We start from the raw sequence: 23,004 nt of genomic DNA, 5'->3' as shown, positions 1-23,004 counted from the left end.
GGAACACCACCTCCAAACATAGAAGTTGACTATTTTTCAAGAATTTGGTAAAACTGCATATCAAACCATACCCTCGTTTCACTGGCAACTATAATGAAGTCTCATAAGGGGCCATCCTTTCTACATATAATGGTTCAGTTTTATTTCAGAGAGCATGTCATTTAGAAAAACAATAGGAGTTCTACAAAGACAATAAGAAAAACAAAGATCTTCCTTCCTTCTCCACAGATCCTGAGCTAAACTTTGATTGAAATTTAGGGCAAGTTAAAACTGCTGTAAAAGTGAACAGCAATGTTACTGCACTCTGACAATAACGTTTCAGGGTTTAGTGGGACAAAAATTTGAGGTCCTTATGTTGTACCTCCATGTTTATGGTTTTTAACATTTAATTATTTACACACAAGTTCTAAATCTCTCTCAGACAGCAGCTTGGGAAGCCTTACTATAGAGAAGTACACAGTATATTGTGGTGTAAAAATAGTAATGTTCTGAAGTTAACCACATTTTCTACTTTACCTGGATAGCAAGTGCTCGAGCTACAAGCCCTCTGAGATATTGTAAAGGATCTTCTGGACCTTCCCACTTACTCTGCCATGTGAGGGGACACTGAAACAAAAATAGATTAATTGGCTATACAGTACAATTCAAAACTACAGGTATTACTACTGTTTTAATGCAACTATTTGTATTACATTTAATTAGCCGGAGACTGAATGTAGTTTAAAAAGAGAGTGAGTTTCACAATCTGAGCATACAACTATGAATTTCCAGCTCTAATGCAAATGTAGTGCACAGACACAATGGTGACAGAGGCCATACAGAGCCTCCGTTTAACAGATAAATGTGACCTAATACTAGCATTAGCTTTTTACAGTAAGGACAAAAAACATTAACAGTACCTACTTGACAGGAGTGAGCTTAGTATTAACTAATGCCTGTGAAGTGCTGTGGGTCCTGATTCTGCAAGATACTCTCCCTTAATTAAATGGGAGTTGAGGGCACTTGGCATCACACAGGAGGTGCTGAGCACCTCGAAGGATCATGCCCTTGAAGATTAAGGGCCAGATTTTCAAAAGAGCTCAGCATTCAACAGCTCTCATTAAGAACAGCAGTAGCTACTGCATGCTGATGACAATTGAAATTCTGGCCATTAAAGCTTATAAGAGAAGATGACATTCAAAGTGAACTAAACAGTGCTAACTTTCACTGAATAAACTTCATCTTAATACAAATAATAGAAAAACTTTGGGTCTAGAGACTTTGGTAACATTTAAATAGACCAACAAACAAAAAACAAGACAAAGCAAATAAAGAAAAAACATTAGCTCTGTGGACCCTTTTCCTTATGTTTAAAAAGCATGACTTCTGAAACAGAGTTATAAAAAATGGTTACTTGCCCATATTGTAACTGTTGTTCTTCGAGATGTGATTGCATGCATATATTCCACTCAGGGGTGTATGTGTCTAGCGTGCCTGAGTCAGAAAGTTTTCTGCAGCAGAACCAGTCGGGGAAGCATATGTGCCCTGCACATTGCCGTGGTTCCTGCCAAGATTATATAAAGGTGGCAATGCCCTAACCTGGCCTCAGATCTTTCACATCGAAACATAGCAGAATGGGATCCAGAGGGGATGGAGGATGGGTCATGAAATACCTGTATAATACAGCATCTCTAAGAACAATAGTTGAAAGGGTTACTTATATGTCTTATTTCTTCTTCAAGTGGTTGCACAAGTTTGTTTCACTCAGGTGACTCAGAAGCAGTACTGTTAGGTGATGGGGCTCAGCGTCTACTTTAACATGGTCTTCCTAAAATTTGAATCTTTGAAGCAGTCGTGGTGGTATAATGATGAGTGAAGGCACAGAGGACCAAGTGGCAGCCCTACAAACATCCAGTATTCAAACATCTTTTAGAAAAGCCATCAACGGAGCATGAGTACTCACTGAACGAACCAATAGTGTCAGTGGCAGAGGGGTGTTTGCCATGGTAATACAGGAATTAATCCATCCAGAAATTATCTGTGCAGGAACTGCTTGACCTCTCATTCTATCAGCATAAAAAAATAAACAGCCAGGGAGAAAGCCTGAAAGGCTTAGTCCTGTCCAGATAAAAGGTTAATGCTCACATTCCATCCAAAGTATGTAGACATGGTTCATCCTTATGTGAGTGTGATTTTGGGAATAAAACATGGTAAGTATATTTTCTGGGTCAAATGAATAACTGATACCACTTTGGTTTAGCCCCACCATCCCACTGCAGGGCAGAAGCCCCGAGATCCCCTCCTCCAGTCTGGTAGGTGGAGAATGGGGGGGGGTCACTGGGAACTCCGCAAGCTGCACTTTAACTGTAAAAGAGCCAAATGTGGCTTGCAAGCCACGGTTTGGCCACTCCTGGCTTATGGCATTCCTGCCATGAGAACCTGAAGTTCACCCACTCTTCTGGCATGGTCCTGCTTCAATTTGAGGATCACCTGTGGGATGAGCAGAATAGGGAAAAATGCATACATGAGACTTGGTCCCCACCACAGAAGAAATTCATTGGTAAACCTGGAATATGACCTAATTAAGAACAGAATTGACAGCATATTGTAATAGGTGTTGCATTTTCTTCTCCTCTTTTCAAGTCTGTATCTTCTAATTTTTCAAAATCAGCAAAAAGTTCCAGAACAGTGAAGTTCTTTTTCACTCAGCGCACAGTCAACTTGTGGAACTCCTTACCTGAGGAGGTTGTGAAGGCTAGGACTATAACAATGTTTAAAAGGGGACTGGATAAATTCATGGTGGCTAAGTCCATAAATGGCTATTAGCCAGGATGGGTAAGAATGGTGTCCCTAGCCTCTGTTCATCAGAGGATGGAGATGGATGGCAGGAGAGAGATCACTTGATCATTGCCTGTTAGGTTCACTCCCTCAGGGGCACCTGGCATTGGCCACTGTCGGTAGACAGATACTAGGCTAGATGGACCTTTGGTCTGACCCGGTACGGCCTTTCTTATGTTCTTATGTTTCATAGCACAGTCTGCCATCCTTAGTTTCAATGAAGCTCAATTTTTTCTTGACTTCTTTATTTGTCTCATAGTTTTTTGTGGTATGATGAATCTTTGTAATTCTTTCTGGTTTCACATTCTTTGATTTCATCTCATCATAACTATGTACAACCTGCTTTTTCCCCCACAATGGGTTGCTCTACTTACCATTGGATGGGCCACCTTCTGGTGATTCTGGGGATTAGTTCGGTCGGGCTATCATTCCATCCCAGGATTATGTCCCATCAGTTTGTCCCCTGCAGTCCCTCTCTCTCTCTTTCTCTCAGGAGCTGCAGCTTTCCTCTTTGTGACTAAGCCCTCTGGCCAGGTAACTATTGTAGTTTTCCATCCTGGGGGAGTGTATCAAGGTTCCTGCTCTCCAGCAGTCTCTCAGGCAGTCTTCTGCTTCACTGCCTTACAGTACCACTCCCACAGTGGATAGCAGGGGAACCTGGACCTACCCTCTACTCCGGGTTCTAGCCCAGAGACCCTCTACACAACAGCTATGGTCCATTCCTTGCAACTTGCTGCCTTTCCTTGAGCTGCTTCCATACCTCCTGGACTTCCCTACTCCTCTGGTGAATCTCCTCACTCCCTCCTACAAGGGAGTAACTTTAGGCATCTCTGCAGCCACCCAAACACAGCTTCCTTTTCCCAGGGAGTGACTGCAGACTGCTTCCCTGAAGCCCCTTCTGTTTCCAATTTCCTGTCTTTTGCAGAAGCCCTGTCTGTCCCTCACAGGTGAGCCTCCCTCTAATTAGCTGTCTCCAACTTAAAGCTCTGCCATTTTCAGCTTAATTAGCTGACTGGGCCCACCTGGCCCAAGTCAGCTCTTGCAAGGCCAGTGTGGGGCGCATATCCTATCACATCCCCATACCCAATCTTCATGAGTTTTACAAGATATATACCCTTTAATTACATAACTGAACATAAAGGTGAGGAAAGGGTCTCAGGTAGTTAGCTAAGCCAGTGCAGAAACATCAACAGCTAGTCAGGTCAGTACTTAAGTTAGGGCAACCAACTGTTTTTAGTTTTCCTTACAATTTTTTCTGCACTATGTTCTTTATCACTGTCCTGATTTTATGCTTTTAAAACCAAGCTGCTTGCAAATAAAAGTGGCAAGATCTAAATGTCAGACACCTACAATTCTGAATGTGGGACCAATGTAACTTTCCTGTGTTAGTATGGTATGTTGACTATTTGTGAATGCTCATTATTTATCCAACAGATAACAGGCCTTATGCAGCTGTTACAGTAGAGCATATTAATATACACAGGTTTCAAGAATCATTTTAAAAACCTTATGGAGTGAAAATTCTTCTCTATCTGTTTTGGCACATGTACTAAGCCCCTATACTTTACAGTTCTCTTTACAAAACAAGATACTATCTATCACAGAAAAAACTGAGGAAAAGAAAGTAATTTGGGATGTCTATGTCCAGAAATTGAACCTATTTAACTATACTAGTTTCTAAATCAATGTAGTTAAATCAGTGCAAACCCTGTGTGGGAACTGGTTTAAATTAAAATTGGTTTAAAGTTTACCTTATAATGACTTCCCTTAATTCACAAACAAACCAAACAGCTTCAAAACATTGAGGAAAGTGAACTGTCAGTTGATCTAAATAAGCCATCCAACCTATCCTAAATCCATCCTGGACTATTTGTGTTGATGAAGACTGTTGGGAGCACAGAACCTCCAAAAGAAGACAGAAAGTAACTGTTATCACCATAAAGTTCCCAAAATGTCTTGTGGAAAAGACAAAGACTAAATTATATCCCCTGGTCTGATAATCCATGTTCAGTTGGCACTGAGGTAGGGAATTTCTAATATGTGCATTTGAGGAGACAGATACAGCAGGCTATGAGCCAAAGTAGTCTTGGGGGTTTAGGTCTGGAACAGATGGGTCCTAAGGCATTTAAGCCTGGAATAGAGCTTATGTTCTGTTTAATACTTCTGATCATAAAACCAAATCTCAGAAAGGGGGTAATGTTCAACTTATACAACGTATGCATTGCCTTTTGTTGGAGTAGGGTGTGGACTCCCCCAATGTACGGAATTTATTTCACCAAGCAGTAATTCTAAATATATTGAATATTAATGGATTGTACATTGTAATGCAAAATGCCTGACAAAGTTGGCTGAAGTTTGTACTGAGCATTAGAAATTGCTCGACTAAAAATTTTTTAAAAAATATATGATGTGTTAATACATTCATCTTACTGCTTATGGACAGCAATGCAAGTCTTATTTGGTTTGAGTTGCACTAATCTGGCAATTGGTGCCAATATATAGAGAGAACTGTTGTGTTTACCACTGTGAAACAGCAAAAAAATAGAGAAAAGAGGCAGCATTTTATACTAAAACGTATTTTCTAGGATATCCTATTATCAAAATTATTTCCAATATGTTTCAGTTGTAAATGCAAGTTTCACTAAAAGGGTGCAATGCTGTTTGACTGAAATATGATCATTTATATCATTAATATTGTCACTGTTAGACAACTGCAACAAAATTTGTACAAAGTATATCATATAAGGTGTCAACAGAAGAGATATGATTTTCTAAATAAAATTATCCTTTTAAATCAATGTATCATAACTGTAGCTGAAGTTATGAATATTGGCTATAGTCTGTATCCCAAAGGTGTTTGTTTCTAGGGTAACACTCACCATGTAAAATCTACAGTGAAGCCAGACAGCTTTGTATTGATGGTCCATGAAAGGCAATTGATTCTCAGTGGTCCACAGAAGAAACTCATTCTGCCCAAGATGGCTCTTCCTGCAGACATCTTGGCCTGCAAGTGGCCAATGGCTGCCTCTGGGAGTCAGCAAGCCATGTAAGGGCATGTGACTTCCTCATGTGACTGTGCACTCCATCTTGTGCCCGTAACTTTCCACAAATTGACGGTGAGCTTCGTTTGGGATAGTAAAATTCCATCCATATGGCAGAGGATATAAAGACCCTTGAATCATCTCCATGTTGCCTCTTTCTTGCTCACATTCTCTAGACTATGGACTTAGAACTAAAAGGAGCATTCAAATCTATGAACTGAGGACCTTCCAAGCTTTTGGAAGTTACCAGAGACTTTAGAAGCCAATAGTCTATAACATCACTGCTACAAACCTGAGATAAGAACTTTGCAATTATTGTCTGTATATGATCTATTAACCATTTTAACTGTCTTATTTTCTCTTATAAATAAACCTTTAGATTTTAGTTACTAAAAGATTGGCAGCAGTGTGATTATTAAATAAGATCTAAGTTATATATTGACCTGGTTATACGGCTGATCTCTTGAGATCAGAAGAACCTTTTGTTTAATTCAACTCATTTTCAATAACCACTCATCATAAAGTCTAGTGTCTATATGGTGAAATACATACTGGAATGCCTAAGGAGACTGCATTTTTGACTTCTTGTTAACCAGTGCGATGAAACAGAAGTTTACTTTTGTTACTGGCTTGGTGAGTCTGCCCTATTTCTCAGCAGTTTGACCTGCATCTGGCATCCTCATCTGTGACCCACTGAGACTCGTTGACCGGCGGAGTGGGGGGGAAGGAGAGATTTTAAGGGATAACATGAATGATTTAGCTTGCAAGATATTATGGGATTTGAGTTGGAAATGCTATTCCAGGATCATTAATTCTACCAGCTCTGTATATCCTTCATAGAGAAATTTCAGCTAATGTGCATAATATGCTCAGAAGCCCCCACTTATTCTTAAAGCCAATTTTTTTTTTAGTTTTCATTCTGAAAAGCCACAGTTAAGTTTTCCTTAAAATAGTAATAGTTGTATATTTCAGGATAGTTGAGTGGTTTGGGGGTTTTGTTTTACTATTTATCCTAATGTCAATAAAGCATTGTGCATACTCAGCACCTCTCAGGCCTTAGTACTCATCAAAGGTGCCAGAATGATAGCATTAAAGGTAGAATTTGTTTATCCACATAAAATGTACAACAGGGCGAGCAGCAGTTTTTCTGGGCATGATGGCTGCACTGCCAATGTCTTTAAACTTCTAGGTATAAGAAAGTAGCTCTTTTTAATACTTGGACTCCCTCCTTATCCTACTACTTATAAAACCAATTTACACAGCAGTTGTTTGAAAGGCAGATAGCTAACCATTAAGCAACAGATCGACAATTTAGCACAAAGGCCACTAACAGCCTTTAGATGGTAACAACATTTGGTGCTAAAACCCTGAATCAGTTTTGAACTATAAGTGACCATAAGGTGAAAAGCGACAAAGAGTCCTGTGGCACCTTATAGACTAACAGACATATTGGAGCATAAGCTTTCGTGGGTGAATACCCACTTCGTCAAATACATGTGGTGGAAATTTCCAGAAGCAGGTATAAATATGCAGGCAAGAATCAGTCTAGATATAACGAGATTAGTTCAGTCAGGGAGGATGAGGTCCTCTTCTAGCAGTTGAGGTATGAACACCAAGGGAGGAGAAACTGTTTTTGTAGTTGGCTAGCCATTCACAGTCTTTGTTTAATCCTGAGCTGATGGTGTCAAATTTGCAAATGAACTGAAGTTCAGCAGTTTCTCTTTGGAGTTTGGTCCTGAAGTTTTTTTTGCTGCAGGATGGCTACCTTTAAATCTGCTATTGTGTGTCCAGGGAGGTTGAAGTGTTCTCCTACAGGTTTTTGTATATTGCCATTCCTAATATGTGACTTGTGTCCATTTATCCTTTTACGTAGCGATTGTCCAGTTTGGCCGATGTACATAGCAGAGGGGCATTGCTGGCACATGATGGCGTATGGGTTCCCTATTTGATTAGGAATCCCCTGAAGCATCTAATCTACTCTTGTGACAATTTTAAACAAACAAACCAAACAAAAGGTGAAATGTATACACGTGTCTGAATTTAGCTGACTTTTGTTCAATGTCATAGTTACAGAGTAAGGATTTATAATGGTTAGTTAAATGTATAATTTCTTTTTTCAAATATTAGCTTACCTTCTGGTTTAATAAAGCACTCGCTAGACTTTGTACTTCAGAACTCAATAGTGAGGTGCCTCTGATTACTTTACTGAGAGCTGCAAGTGACTGATGGACACTTTGCACTAGGAGAATGGCATTGAATTGTTCAAGAATAATGAATGATAAGATTGGGGATCCTTGTTGCTCAGTAGGAGGAGACACCTTCTGATGAATCAGGTTGGAGTTCTAAAAGAAGAATGTAGAATGCTTAATTAATAATTCAAAGTGACAACTATATTATTATACTACATATTGTTTTCTTTATACTCTCATTCATGATCATTTACTATTTGTAGTATAGAAGTCCATAGTAGCATTGTGCTAGGTGTTGCACAAACACAATAGTAAGAACAGTCCTTGCACTGAAGAGCTTATAATCTAAACAGACAAGGAAGACAAAGAGTGGAAAGAGAAACAGAAGCATAAAATAACTTGCCTAAACTTACAGCAGGCCACTGGCCAAACCAGGCATACAAAGTAAGTCTCCTGACTCCAAGTCCAAGATCCTATCCACTGGACTTTTGTGTCTTTTTAATGTGAGACAGGATGTACAGGACATATATTCTATTGTGTATATACAGTCCTATTAATATTTTTCTCTTCAGTCTTTTTCTCTGTCACTGTATCTTTATTTTTTTATAATACAATTAAAGGTTTTACTATGGAGATTCTTTATGACAATGTTAAAGTGGAAGCACGAATTAGGAATGGAATATGGACTCTGTGTTTAAAAATTAAGGGCTGGGGTGTGTGTGTGGGGGGGGTCGGGTCAAGGCAGGGGGCTGGAGGGGATATGCCCCTATTCCACTGCCCCCTTCCCCAAGGCCCTCCCCCCGCTTCTTCTCTGCCTCCGTCAGGAGCAGCGAGCACGCTGACTCTGCTCCTTCCCAACCCCCTCCCTCGCAAAGGCCATCAGCTGATCGGCCGGCAGGGAGGGAGGGATGGAGAGGCGGAGGAGGGGCAGGAACCCAGCACACTACGGGAAGAGGCAGGGGAGCCGGCAGGACCAAATTTTTGCCCCTTGCCCCTGCCCCCGTTGGCGGGTGGGGGGGAGAGCGGAGGGCGGAGAAGAGCGGGCCGGATTTTTAATGGCATGCTGCTGCCTGCCGGGACTCCCGCAGGCAGCAGCGTGCCATTAAAAATCGGCTCGTGTGCCGTCTTTGGCACGTGTGCCATAGGTTGCCGACCCCTGTGTTATACCTTTCTCTGCTAAACTGAAGATCCTATTATTAAATACTTTTCCCCATGTAGATAGTAATTGACTGTAATCAAGGCACCCCTTCTCTTTGTTACTCTCTCTTTGTTAAACTAAACAGATTGAGCTCCTTGAGTCTATTAGCTAAAGTGAAGTTAATTAAACTAGGCTGATTTACACAAACTGAGGATTAGGCCCAGAACTCATACATCTTATGAAAGTGGAACTTTCAGCCATGCCTTGTGAAGCAGAAACCCCTTTCACATAGCTAAGAAGTGGTACTAGTATCAATTGTCCCTCCATTGTAAGAAAAGCTTCTTGGGGAGAGTGTTAATCAAGCAACAAAGGAATTAAAACTATGAGGGATAAAATAAGAAAGGGGGAACATATATGAAAGTGTATTTAGAAGGATAACAGGTAAATAAAATAAAGGTATTGCTATTAAATATTGCCAGTCTATTTCTTAGTACAGTGCTGTAAATATACTTAACAGTATTTAACTGTATGTTGGGGAAAGAAAGGGTACAGGCTGGGCTGATAGGTACTGATTCTCAGCCTTGAAGATGTGTTCAAGATGATCATGGTATTAAATATAACATAAATTGGGGGATGCTTGGATGTGAGTTTTTGGGTTTGGATTATTTTAACTATAGAAGCCACTTGCAAAGTTCAGGTCTGTTTTCAGAATTTGAGTATCCTCAGAATTGTCTAGTATTTGCAATTGGGATTTGTAGGTCTATCTCTAAAGATCATATTTGGTCTTGAATTATCAGAGTCAAAAAATTCCGCTTCTGTGAGGAAAGTGAGAAAATTGAAATTCAAATAGGCTACAGTAAGAGAATTACACTGTGTAAATCTGTAATACAGATTTCACTAAAACAAGGTTTTAATGCTCTAGTTTTAAAGCAACTAATTACCCCTTCCTCTTCAATAATGAATGTTCTTAACTTTTCATAACTCTGCAAATCACTTTAAGTAAAGTCATTAACAGACAATTAACAGACAATTCTGACATAATTTTCTAAGGATCTTGACTGTTTAAAAATGATTCAGTGCAATCATACTACTAATAGATAATGAAATAGAAAATGGAACCAGCAAGAATAAAAGACTCTACTTAAACCATTACTGTATATCAATCAGAATTTATCATTCAATATGTAGGCATGGAATAAGATCAGACATTTAACTATCTGGTATAGTGTGTTAAATGTCTAGAGGACGTATTCTGATTTTCATTGTGCTTGGGCACTAAAATAAGGAAATACAATTAGGTTTATTGAGTTCTCAAGATCAGTTATATACCATTTGAAAAAGTGGTTTTCCTTTCCAGTATAATTACTGCTTGATTTCAGAAGATATATTAATCTTGCTATAATTACAACTCTAATGAATAATAATATTTTATTTTTATCTTAAACAGTTTCAGTTTTATAGTTTATCCTGAGCTATGATGCATACAATCTACCTACTACATTATGCTGAAATATTCGTAGTGTTGTGTTTTATGTGAAAATTCGAGCAGCATATGTCGAATTTTCACTTTAGAAAAGTGGAGCAGCTTGTAAAGAACTGCTGAAGTTACATGTGCTCTTTCTAATCCAAAATTAGGGTATATTTGTACCTTTTATCTCAAATACCATTTTTATGTGTCTCATATCCAACTGAGCATAATTTTGAAATCTTTCATCAACCTTTCTGTCCATCTTTGATACCTGCAACATTGCCTCTATTTCACCTTTGCTGAAATCTCCAGTTAGAGGGCTTTCCCTTCACCCTCTCCCTTGGTTCTTGTCACACAGACAGAAAGCAGAAGATCAGAAGCTCAATGCAGGCACTGCAATGTTTATTGGGATTAGTTTCAAGCAAGCATATCCACAGCTCTAATGCCGCAGAACCTTGTTTCCCAGTGTACTGCTCACCCGCCCCCCACCCCATGAACAGGCATAAATATAAACACCCCTGGTCCTACCTCTTTCAATTTATGGTCATAAATGGTTCCGTTTTGGGGGGCTGTGAGTCTGGGGTCTTCATCCCACCTCTTTTGTATCTCATGGGAAGGGTAAGGAGTGAGGCTGTGTACTGGCCAAGGTTAAGGTTTTCTTGGCTTGTAGTGTTTTTTATGCCACCCCTCCCCCACATCCTTGCCCCTCCTAACTGGTTGCTTGACCTTGGCTTGGCAGAGGAGCCAAGCAGCCTTTCAGTGTATGCTCATATATTACACTTCCACCATGTCTAGTAACACTTTAACTGTTCTTATTTGTTCCCATTATACTAAGAAACCCATCTGGCCAGGCAAAACCACCACACAGAATGTCCTTGTCCTTTGTTCATACATCTTAGTATAAAATATAAAAGTATATCAATATAAAAATATCAAAAATAAATGGGAAAACCCAAAATTCTATATCAAGAAAAAATACAGGCCAGAGTCTTACATTATTACTAGCACTCCTAACATCCACCTAGAATCCATACCCTTTTACCTAAACTATTCCAACTCCTTTATCACCTCCCTTCAGCCATTCTTTTCCAGATGTGTATGAAGTAGGATAACAAAATTGCTTCCTTACCCAAATAACTTCACTGCCTCTGTACTGGCTTCAAGATCCAAGTTATATTTTTTTCTTGTTTTCATAACTTAACATTGACATACTGTAAGTCATAGAACACACAGAAATAAAGGGTTGGAAGTACCTTGAAAAGTCATCAAAGTCCAGCCTCCTGAACTGTTGCAGGACCAAGTAAACCTAGACCATCCCTGGCAGGCGTTTGTCCAACCTGTTTTCAAAAATTTCTAATGATGGGGATTCCACAGCCTTCCTTGGAAGCCAATTCCACAGATGAACTACCATTATAGTTAGAAAGTTTTTCCTAATATCTAACCTAAATCTCCCTTGCTGCAGATTAAGCCCATTACTACTTGTCCTGCCTCCAGTGGAAGTTTTTATAACAGCCCTTAATATATTTGAAGACGGTTACCAGGTTTCCACTTAGTCTTCTTTACTAGCTCTTTCCCTGCTAAGTAGAGGACCTATTTCACCCATCTTTCTCTTACACCTAATGTATTTAAAGTAGGGCTGTCGATTAATTGCAGTTAACTCACACAATTAACTAAAAAAAAACATTATTAATTTTTTTAATTGTGATTAACTGCAGTTTTAATCACATTGTTATGAATGTTTAGCATATCTGGCATGTAAATATCTTGCAATGCCAGCTACAACAGTGGCATGCTAACGCCTGTTCTCACTTTCAGGTGACACTGTAAACAAGAAGCGGGCAGCATTACCGCCTGCAAATGTAAACAAACTTGTTTGTCTGAGTGATTGACTGAACAAGAAATAGGACTGAGTGGACTTATAGGCTCTAAAGTTTTACACTGTTTTATTTTTGAATGCAGTCATTAAGTGAATTGAAAAATACTATCTCTTATTTTTACAGTGCAAATATTTATAATAAAATAAAATGAGCACTGCAGACTTTGTATTCTGTGTTGTAATGGAAATCAATATAATCGAAAATGTGAAAAACATCCAAAAATGTTTATATAAGTAGTATTCTATTATTAACAGCGTGATTAATCACAATTAATTCTTTAAATTGTGTGACAGCCCTAATTTAAAGAGCCACTTCTTACTACCTTTTATGTCTCTTGCTAGGTTTAACTCATTTGGTGCCTAAGCCTTTCTGATTTTTGTTCCTGCATGCTTGTGTTATTCATTTGTACTCCTCTTTAGCAATTTGTCCATGTTTCCATTTTTTGTAGGATTCCTTTTTTAATTTCAGGTCATTTTATCTCATGGATCTTGTTGCTCACTTTCCCACTCCCTGGTCCCTCTCTCTTCATTTAGCAATGATCTCTGTCTCCCACAAAATTTCCTCATTCTTGGGAACACAGTTTTCCTGTAAGTCTGTTTCACTGACTTTTCATGTAATTTCAAATCTTAGCTGAAAAGGTCTTTGCCCCTTTCCGTATAATAATGATTACTTGATAATTTCACTCTTCCTCTGCAATTACCAATTTTTACATAACTCTGGAATTGTATTATTTACAATTACTATTACAATTTCTAAAGCATTTAGAGTATTGCACAAGAAGAAAATATTTTTGTTTGGCATTTTATTCAATAATAGGTGTATTTTGTCTTGCAAATAATCTTTCATGCAAGCTTACAGTCATAGAGTTTAAAGCCAGAAGAGATCACCAGATCATCTAGTCCAGGGGTTCTCAAACTGCGGGTCGGGACCCCTGAGGGGGTTGCGAGGTTATTACATGGGGGGTTGTGAGCTGTCAGCCTCCACCCCAAATCTTGCTTTGCCTCCAGCATTTATAATGGTGTTAAATATATTAAAAAGTGTTTTTCATTTATGAGGGGGGTCGCACTCAGAGGCTTGCTATGTGAAAGGGGTCACGAGTACAAAAGTTTGAGAACCACTGATCTAGTCCAACCTCCTGTATATCAGAGGCCACCAACACCACCTACCACCCACACACTAAACTCAGCAATCAAATTTAGATAAAAACATTACAGTCCATAGGAAAATAGACTATTATGTACCACAGCAGAGAACAGGAGGTATTGAGAAGCATCAGCGCCCGAGGCCCATGCAATAGCATAGAATTGATAAAGTGAGATATACCCCGATAATTTCAGCAAGTGACCCACACACTGCAGACAAAGGCAAAAAACCCCTAAGGTCACTGCCTATCTGACCTGGGGGAAAAATCCTTACTGACCCCGGATATGGCCATCAGTTAGATCCAGCACATGGGAGCAAGCATAGCCAGCTAAACACTTGAGAGAGGAAATTCAGAACCCTGGCCCTTTCCACCCAATATTCCATCTCCAGCCATAGTATCTGTGATGCTTCAGAGGAAGGAGACCCAAAATACCCAGAATACACTGTAGTAAAATCCCTTCCTGACCCCTATAGGTGAGTGCTGAAGCCCAGAAGCATGAGCTCTAAGAACGTAAGACATAAACTGCAATGGACACCCAGGGCTACTGAGCCCTGCCTCCCACCAGCACAAACAACCCCCTCATACAATCCCAGTCATAAATTTGTCCAGCTCCCTCATAAAAGTCCTTAAGTTCTTTGTCCCCCACAATATTATTAGGAGGCTGTTCCAGGACTTCACTCCTCTGATGGTTAGAAACCTTCTTCTAATTCCCAGCCAGAATTTCTTTATGGCCAGTTTAAACCCATTTTTCTTATGCCAACATTATCCTTTAGCTTAAATAGTCCATTACTCTCCCTGGTTTTTACCCCTCAGATGTATTTACAGAGAACAATTATATCCCCTCTCAGCCTTCTTTTTTCTAGGTTACTTAAGACAAGCTCTTCCGGTCTCCTCTCATAAGATAGGCCCTCGATTTCCTTGATGATCCTAGTTAGCTCTTCTCTGCACCTGTTCCAGTTTGAATTCACCTTTCTTGAACATGGGTGACCAGAATTGTACATAGGAATTCAGATGGGGTCTTACCAGTGCTGGTCACAATGGTATTCATACTTCTCTACCTGTACAGGAAGAGCCTTGTCTGACACACCCTAGGAATTCAGAGTTGCCATTTTCATAGCTGCGTCATATTAGTAGCTCATCGTCATCCTGTGATCTATCAACACATCCAAGTCTCTTTCCTCCTCCTCCGCTTCCAGCTTGTAGAAGAAATTCTTATGATTAAATCCTAAGTGCACAGCCTTAAACTTTGTACTATTGAATTTCATCCCATTTGATACTCTAGTCTTCAAGGTCATCCAGATCTTCCTGTTTAATATTCTGATCCTCCTCTGTATTGATGATGCCTCCCAACTTTGTATCATCAGCAAATTTCATTAGCACACTCCAACTTTGAGTCATCAATACAAATATTGAATAAAATTATCATAGAATCATAGAATCTCAGGGTTGGAAGGGACCTCAGGAGGTCATCTAGTCCAACCCCCTGCTCAAAGCAGGACCAAACCCAACTAAATCATCCCAGCCAGGGCTTTGTCAAGCCTGACCTTAAAAACCTCTAAGGAAGGAGATTCCACCACCTCCCTAGGTAACTCATTCCAGTTCTTCACCACTCTACTAGTGAAAAAGTTTTTCCTAATGTCCAACCTAAACCTCCCCCTCTGCAACTTGAGACCATTACTCCTTGTTCTGTCATCTTCTACCACTGAGAACAGTCTAGATCCATCCTCTTTGGAACCCCCTTTCAGGTAGTTGAAAGCAGCTATCAAATCCCCCCTCATTCTTCTCTTCTGCAGGCTAAACAATCTCAGTTCCCTCAGCCTCTCCTCATAAGTCATGTGCTCCAGCCCCCTAAATCATTTTTGTTGCCCTCCGCTGGACTTTCTCCAATTTATCCACATCCTTCTTGTAGTGTGGGGCCCAAAACTGGACACAGTACTCCAGATGAGGCCTCACCAGTGCTGAATAGAGGGGAATGATCACATCCCTTTATCTGCTGGAAATGCCCCTACTTATACAACCCAAAATGCCATTAGCCTTCTTGGCAACAAGGGCACACTGTTGACTCATATTCAGCTTTTCGTCCACCGTAACCCCTAGGTCCTTTTCTGCAGAACTGCTGCCCAGCCATTCGGTCCCTAGTCTGTAGCAGTGCATGGGATTCTTCCGTCCTAAGTGCAGGACTCTGCACTTGTCCTTGTTGAACCTCATCATATTTCTTTTGGCCCAATCCTCTAATTTGTCTAGGTCCCAAGACTGACCCTTGAGGAACTGTACTAGTAATATCCTTTCAGTCCAATAGTTCACCTTTTAGCGCAGCCTATTAAGTCTCTCCTTTTGTCAGCTCCTGATCCACCGTACAATTCTTGTGCTAATCACCATCTTCTCTAATTATTTCCTATGTTGGCATATCAAATGCTTTACTGAAGTCCAAATATATTAGATCTACTGCTTTTCCCTTAACTAAAAAAATCAGTTATTTTCTCAAAGAAGGAGATCGGGTTAGTCTGGCATGATTTCCTGTTGGTAAACCTATGTTGCATTACAACCCTTTTTTCCCATTTACCTCCATTAATATAATTATTCTTTTCTTCATTCTTTGTTCCATAGGTTACACTAACAGGTCTGTAATTGCCCAGGTCCCATTTCCGCCCCCTTTCTTAACTATAGGTATGGAGAATAGCTATAGTACTACCCCCGAATAGATAGGGTGACCATATATCCCTATGCTGAATACAGGACACCTGGTAAAATTACTTGTATTCAAGTGAGTTCAACAAAAATCAATCAGAACTATGCAGTACAAATGTTAACATTAACATCAAGTTAAGATAATCATGGTATGGAGATCACATGTCCACACTTTTAGGTTGTGAATAGTTATCACAACAGTTATTTATTGGACAAACACATGCCAACTGGTAATTTTTATTGTGTTCTGGAAGAATCGCCACTTTTGTAATGAATGTAAACAAACATGATAATCAAGTTCTTAAATTCTGCACAAGTATTCTCCATCATGAATGTGATTGAAATGACTGAGAATTAATAATCCACTCTTTGATGGACATTATTCAAAACAATGTCAAGTATGTAAAAGCAACATATGTATGGTTATGTCAATGAAGTCTGTAAGGAAACAGAACAACAAATGTGGCAGTGAATGTTCAATGAGATATCTAAGAGTGTTTTGAATAATTATTTTCTAGGCATTTGTAAGTTGAAAAGAAAAAAATCCCTTTGGACTAATACAGGGGTTGGCAACCTCTGGCACGCGGCTCACCAGGGTAAGCACCCTGGCGGGCCGAGCCAGTTTGTTTACCTGCCACGTCTGCAGGTTCGGCCGATCGCGGCTCCCACTGGCCGCGGTTTGCTGCTCCAAGCCAATAGGAGTGCTGGAAACCTGCGCCGCTTCCCGCAGCCCCCATTGGCCTGGGATGGCAAACCACGACTTGTGGACGCAACAGGTAAACAAACTGGCCCGGCCCGCCACAGTGCTTACCCTGGCGAGCCGCGTGCCAGAGGTTGCTGACCCCTGGACTAATATTTGGTTCTCTTTCTTGACAGACTATTTTTAAAAGTATGATTTACAGTTAATCTTGGTGTAGATAGTAATCTCCTTGGCTTCTGAAGCTTTTTGCTCTTTGTGTCAGGGGTGGGTGCCAGCAGTCCAGCTCAGTGGTTAGAACGGGGCTGAGGGAGCCAGGAACCGGAGCCAGGGACCAAGGGTCATAGCCAAAGTGGGAAACCAGAAGGCACTGGAGCCAGTCACAGAGCCAGGCATTGGAGCCAGGCAGCTTTATTTGACAGGCTAACAAGCTAACAGGCTGACAGGCTAACAAGCTAATACCCCTCCCCCCATCCACAGGCTAACAAGCATCGTGGTTGTGTGGGGGGGTAGATGTTATATATCTTGTGTCATAACTATAAAGGGAAGGGAACAGCCCTCCAGTGTACAATACTGTAAAATCCCTCCTGGCCAGAGACACCAAAATCCTTTTACATGTAAAGGGTTAAGAAGCTCAGGTAACCTGGATAACACCTGACCCAAAGGACCAATAAGGGGACAAGATACTTTCAAATCTTGGTGGGAGGAAGGCTTTTGTTTGTGTGCTCTTTGTTTTGGGGGTGGTTCGCTCTTGGGACTAAGAGGGACAGGACATCAATCCATGCTCTCTAAATCTTTCTGAACAAGTCTCTCATATTTCAAACTTGTAAGTAACAGCCAGGCAAGGCGTGTTAAGTTTAACTTTGTTTTCTCAACTTGTAAATGTTCCTTTTTGCTAAGAGGATTTACCTCTGTTTGCTGCAACTTTGAACCTAAGGCTAGAGGGGGTTCCTCTGGGTTCTATGAATCTGATTACCCTGTAAAGTTATTTTCCATCCTGATTTTACAGAGATGATTTTTTACCTTTCTTTCTTTAATTAAAAGCCTTCTTTTTAAGATCCAAGGTGATTGGATCTGGACTCACCTGGAACTGGTGGGGGAAAGGAGAGGGGATGGTTAAATTCTCCTTGTGTTAAGATCCAAGGGGTTGGATCGGTGTTCACCAGGAACCTGGTGAAGAAGTCTCTCAAGACTATCCAGGGAAGGGAGTTAGTATTTGGGAGTGGTGGCAGCAAAACCAGATCTAAGCTGGTAGTTAAGCTTAGAGGTGTTCATGCAGGTCCCCACATCTGTACACTAAAGTTCAGAGTGGGGAAGGAACCTTGACATCTTGACTTTAGTAAGCTTGTGATACTCTCTCACATGACCTTCTCATAAACAAATTCGGGAAATACAACCTAGATAGAGTTACTATAAGGTGGGCGCATTACTATTCCCTCTGTTGCAGACTGAAGATTTACAGGTGTTAACCAAAGCAATAATCAACTCATCTTCTGCATTTCCAATTCCAATATCTTTATTTAATACTTGTGGAGCAACCTGATATTTTTCATCCAGTGATAAGTGGAGAAAGGAATAGAAACTATTTTTTAAATTTCTTAGTGTTATTTCTTTGTGTTAATTTTCGTATATTTGCTGGGCAAAGAGTGCTTTTAGTTATGAAACTGTGAAGCTCAAAAACATTTTAAATTGTTTCTCTTAAATTGTTAATCTACATTTGAATTATTCAAAGGGCATAAATTCACTGTCCTGAAAGCAGCTGATGATAGTCTGAAGCCCCTTGATTGTCCACTCTCTGAACTAAGCTTGAAACTTATTTATTGCAAGACAGCACAAGATAGGTTGCAATGTACTATACGTAAGAATTCTGTTCCATTTTTTAATAGGAACAGTAAGAAGATTAGATTTTGTCCTGGGGTGGTTCAGAAGTGGCACTGGTTGGTAATGTAGATAAAGTAATAAGATTTACTGTATGTTGTTCTATGGAAAGCCTTTCAGATCTTCACTGTAGTCATGGAACACAATGACTTAATTCCAGTGGTATTCTTAGTTCAGCAGCAACACTGTTCAATTTTCATTTAGGATGGAAAAGTTCTCCTTTTGTCATTAGGCAACTCCATTGTCAGAAGATTAGTCCTTATTTGTTTCTCTTCTACAAAAGAATATTAGATACATTTATCATATATTTTTATATGGTGATGAGAGGGTGGTTTATTTTCATGAGGTGGATGAGGCTGTAGAGTGAGGAATGGGGAGATCCTGCCTTTTAGCTAGATCTTTTGTAAGAGAAGGAAAATGTTTTGAAAAATCTGTGAATTTACTGGAACATTAAATCCTGAATATTTAAAACCATTTGGGACAACTTAAGTTCAAAGTCAGGGTGTAGATTTTTCCTGGATATTTACACACCCTATTTACGACTATTTCAGATTTTCCTCATCACTTCAATAAGTTATTGAGATGGGGAAAGGTTTCAGTGGGGAAGTGAGGAATGAATGGAGTTCAGATAACATCACTGCAAATAAGGATATTTTTTGTTTAAGCGATCCAGCTTTAACACCACGTCTATCTGGACTAAATTGGATTGTTATTGCTGGTACCCTTTACAAAGGAAAGGGGATGCCTCTAGGTGTGTTCTTCTGTTCGTATTGACTTTTCCTAAAAGTTTGCAGTCACATTTTGGACTGGGAGTAATCTATAAGAAGCACACTGTATAACAAATGCACCAGAGATTTTTCAGAGCTGATTTTGGGCACACTGCCTACCAGGGGAATTATCAAAGCAGAGTATGGGCTGTGTTTGTGTTTTAAAATTCTGATCTCACTACTGGCTGCCCAGACACTGGAATTTGCAAAGGCTCTCTGCTATAGGCAGTGGTCTTCTGTTGCTTTTGTTACCATACCGTTCAGTGTCATTCAGGATGCTTCAGCAATTGCCTGCTGGGACAGTGCAAACTCACAAATGCCTGAGAAGTCCCATAAATAGATTAAGGGGAATAGCTAGTTATTAATAAGTGCTAATAGAGTGGCATTTCACCAGTGTAGCAGAAATGGAATATGAAGATATTCTACATACTATGGCCATAATTTTCAAAAGTTTGGAAAAATTAAAATATGGCTCAACTTTGAGTTGGGCACATAAAGTGTTTTCAAGGCCATTGTCTAGCCACATCTAAGTTGCCAGAGCACAGAGTGCTTGGTAAAATTTTCAGCTGCGACCATGCACATTTTTGCATGTTCAAAGCTGAATGGGAATGCTGACTAGTTGAACACTGGACATTATAAAGATTTCCCAATACTTCCCATTATAAAACCCTGTTTCTAGCTGCCTACAACTGTGCCAGAATTTAACAATTCAGGCTGAAATTTTACATTGTGGGTATCTGCCTCAGGATGAATTTGTTTGGAATTTTTACTTTTTTGTACTCTAGAAGAACCAAACTGAATAAAATTACACACATGTTCTTGCAAAGCAATAGTTACTGTATCTATGGACATACACATTTTAACAGCACACACTATTAAATTACAGCAATGTAAAAATTCCATCAGTTCAGGAGAGAGAGTAAAAGCATAGATAAGAGGTCACTAATGTTACATGATAATCAAGTTCTTAAATTCTGCACAAGTATTCTCCATCATGAATGTGATTGAAATGACTGAGAATTAATAATCCACTCTTTGATGGACATTATTCAAAACAATGTCAAGTATGTAAAAGCAACATATGTATGGTTATGTCAATGAAGTCTGTAAGGAAACAGAACAACAAATGTGGCAGTGAATGTTCAATGAGATATCTAAGAGTGTTTTGTCCCATTGCTGCTTTTATCAAGGAACATAAGAGTGCAGTACAGCTTTCCTAGCACTTATTTTGAAGATATAATTAACAAAAAAGTTACCACTAATTAGATGTAAGAACATAGGCCTTTAGAGAAATATGGGATAGTTTAATACAGGAGTCTCAAACATGCAGTGCGCATGCAGAGTTATTTGCTGCAGCTGCCAAGCTCCCCTCACCTGCCGCCCCCGCTTTCCCCCCAGCATGCCGCGTCCTCACTCCTCTGCCTACCTCCAGGCGCTTCCCGACACCAAATAGCTGTCTGGCGGCACTTAGCACTTTCCAGGAGGGAGGGGGGAGGAGCAGGGAGCCACTTGCTCAGGGGAGGAGGCAGAGAAGTGGCGGGGCAGGGGTGGGAATTTGGGGAAGGGGTTGGAATAGGGGCAGGGAGGAGGAGGAGTTGGGAGGGGACTTTGGGGAAGCAGTTGGAATGGGAATGGGGAAGGGGTGGGAAGAGGTGGGGCAGGGGCAGGGCCTCATGGAAGGGGTGGAGTGGGGGCGGGGCCAGAGCAGCGGGGGAGGGGGATCAGCGATGCAGCCCTCGGGCCAATGTACTAGTCCTCATGTGGCCCTCGTGGTCATTTGAGTTTGAAATCCCTGGTTTAATACAACTGGTCATTTCATAATCCTAATTAAATTATGTAACAGTGTGTTGTCAGTAGAATGCTGACAAAAGGGTTTTAAAAATCAACATTTCCAGAAGATCTATCACTATTTTGAATTATGGATACACACTGAACACATATGAGTGTACAGACAGAAACTGTACATACACCAAAAATCTTCTCTATTGTGTTTGGGGTGTCAAGAAAATCCTAGATTGTTTGGCAAACAGTGTTTATTTGTGTTCCATTAAACATAATTTTCAACTGCTAGCCAGACAAAAATAAAGAGTAATTTACCAGATAAGTGATGAAGACTGCTGTGATAAACTCAGGACAGACAGCTGCAAGGGGTGGGGTATAAAACAGTCTCAGAGGGTTAAAAGGCCCTCCTCCCTATCAACTGAGGAGGGGTAACTACAGGTCAATCAGGTTCAGCTGAGAAGGGGTTACCAGAGAATCAATTAGGATCAGCTGAGAGGGAGTTACCTGAGGTCAATTAGGATCATCTGATTCCAACTAAGGGCTGCCTGAGACCTTTTTAAACCCTCCCCTGTTGGGAGAAGGAGTCCTGCTGCCAGTAGGTTAGGAGCAGCAAGACAGTGAGCTTCACCAAGAGTGGAGGCTGCATTCCCTCCCATAAGGGAGAAAACCAAGCTAAAAAGACTGGTGCAGAGAAGGAATGGACTTCCCCTGTGCCACCAAGAGGGACTATTTTACCCAAGCCTGTCTTGCCAAGGTTAAAAGCAGCTGAGGCTGGTGGGACTGAGAAGGTGCCTTGCCACACTGCCTAGTAAGTAGCCTCCCTTTTGGCCTAACTGGGGAAAAATTGGTCAAGACATTTATTGGAGTATCCTCTTTTGCTCCCTTAGACTGTTCCATGTAGGTCAAACCTTGTATTGTGGGTTGGTGCATAAGTAATGTTATGCATAAGGAAAATTGCATACAGTTTCCTTGGCTGTCATTTACTTCCAATTACTTTTAAAAAATAAAAACATTTTTAAAAAGCTGTATTAGTGCATTTCACATTAGTGTGAAATTGAAATTGTACCCTTCATTCATCTAAGTAGACTTCACTTAAATGAGTATTCCATAGATGTCAGTGGGGTGTAGGCAGTGTACAGAGCCCCTGTGGCCGCTCCAGTGCCTAGGAGCTGGATATACCAGCTGCTTCCAGTAGCTGTGCAGCGCCAGAGCAGGCAGGGAGCTGCCTTACCCCGACTGCGCCACCGACCGGACTTTTAGCGGTTGAAAAATGGACACTTGGCGACCCTAATTCAAACACAGAGCCACCACAAAATACACACATGTACAATTTGTAACAAACACAGTCAAATGCAAAAACTTTACATCCACCCCAGCCAAATAACATTATGTGATTAAAAGACATAGGTGTAGTTTGAAAATCCAAAAGAAAAAGAGGATATTAGAGTTAAGATTTTGCATTTTAATGCTGTTGCCAGGAATTGGATGTATGTGTTTTGAGTAATTCTATTTAAGAAC

General features: G+C 40.4%; 1 protein-coding gene across 3 annotated transcripts in view; it reads right to left on the bottom strand.

Annotated features, from left to right (window-relative positions):
• The window catches only part of DYNC2H1 (dynein cytoplasmic 2 heavy chain 1), a 359,230-nt gene that overhangs the window by 41,009 nt on the left and 295,217 nt on the right, over positions 1 to 23,004 (bottom strand). For all 3 annotated transcript variants that reach the window (XM_039546469.1, XM_039546537.1, XM_039546612.1), the window contains exons 84-85: positions 7,991 to 8,200; positions 517 to 606 (exon numbers count right to left, since the gene is read on the bottom strand). In XM_039546469.1, the coding sequence (XP_039402403.1) occupies positions 517 to 606; positions 7,991 to 8,200 (300 nt within the window). The remainder of the gene's footprint in view (positions 1 to 516; positions 607 to 7,990; positions 8,201 to 23,004) is intronic.

Source organism: Mauremys reevesii, linkage group 1 (genome assembly GCF_016161935.1).
Source record: "Mauremys reevesii isolate NIE-2019 linkage group 1, ASM1616193v1, whole genome shotgun sequence".
Taxonomy (NCBI): Eukaryota; Metazoa; Chordata; order Testudines; family Geoemydidae; genus Mauremys; species Mauremys reevesii.
Note: the sequence above shows the minus strand (reverse complement) of the source record. Positions and strands in the feature narration are given on the sequence as shown.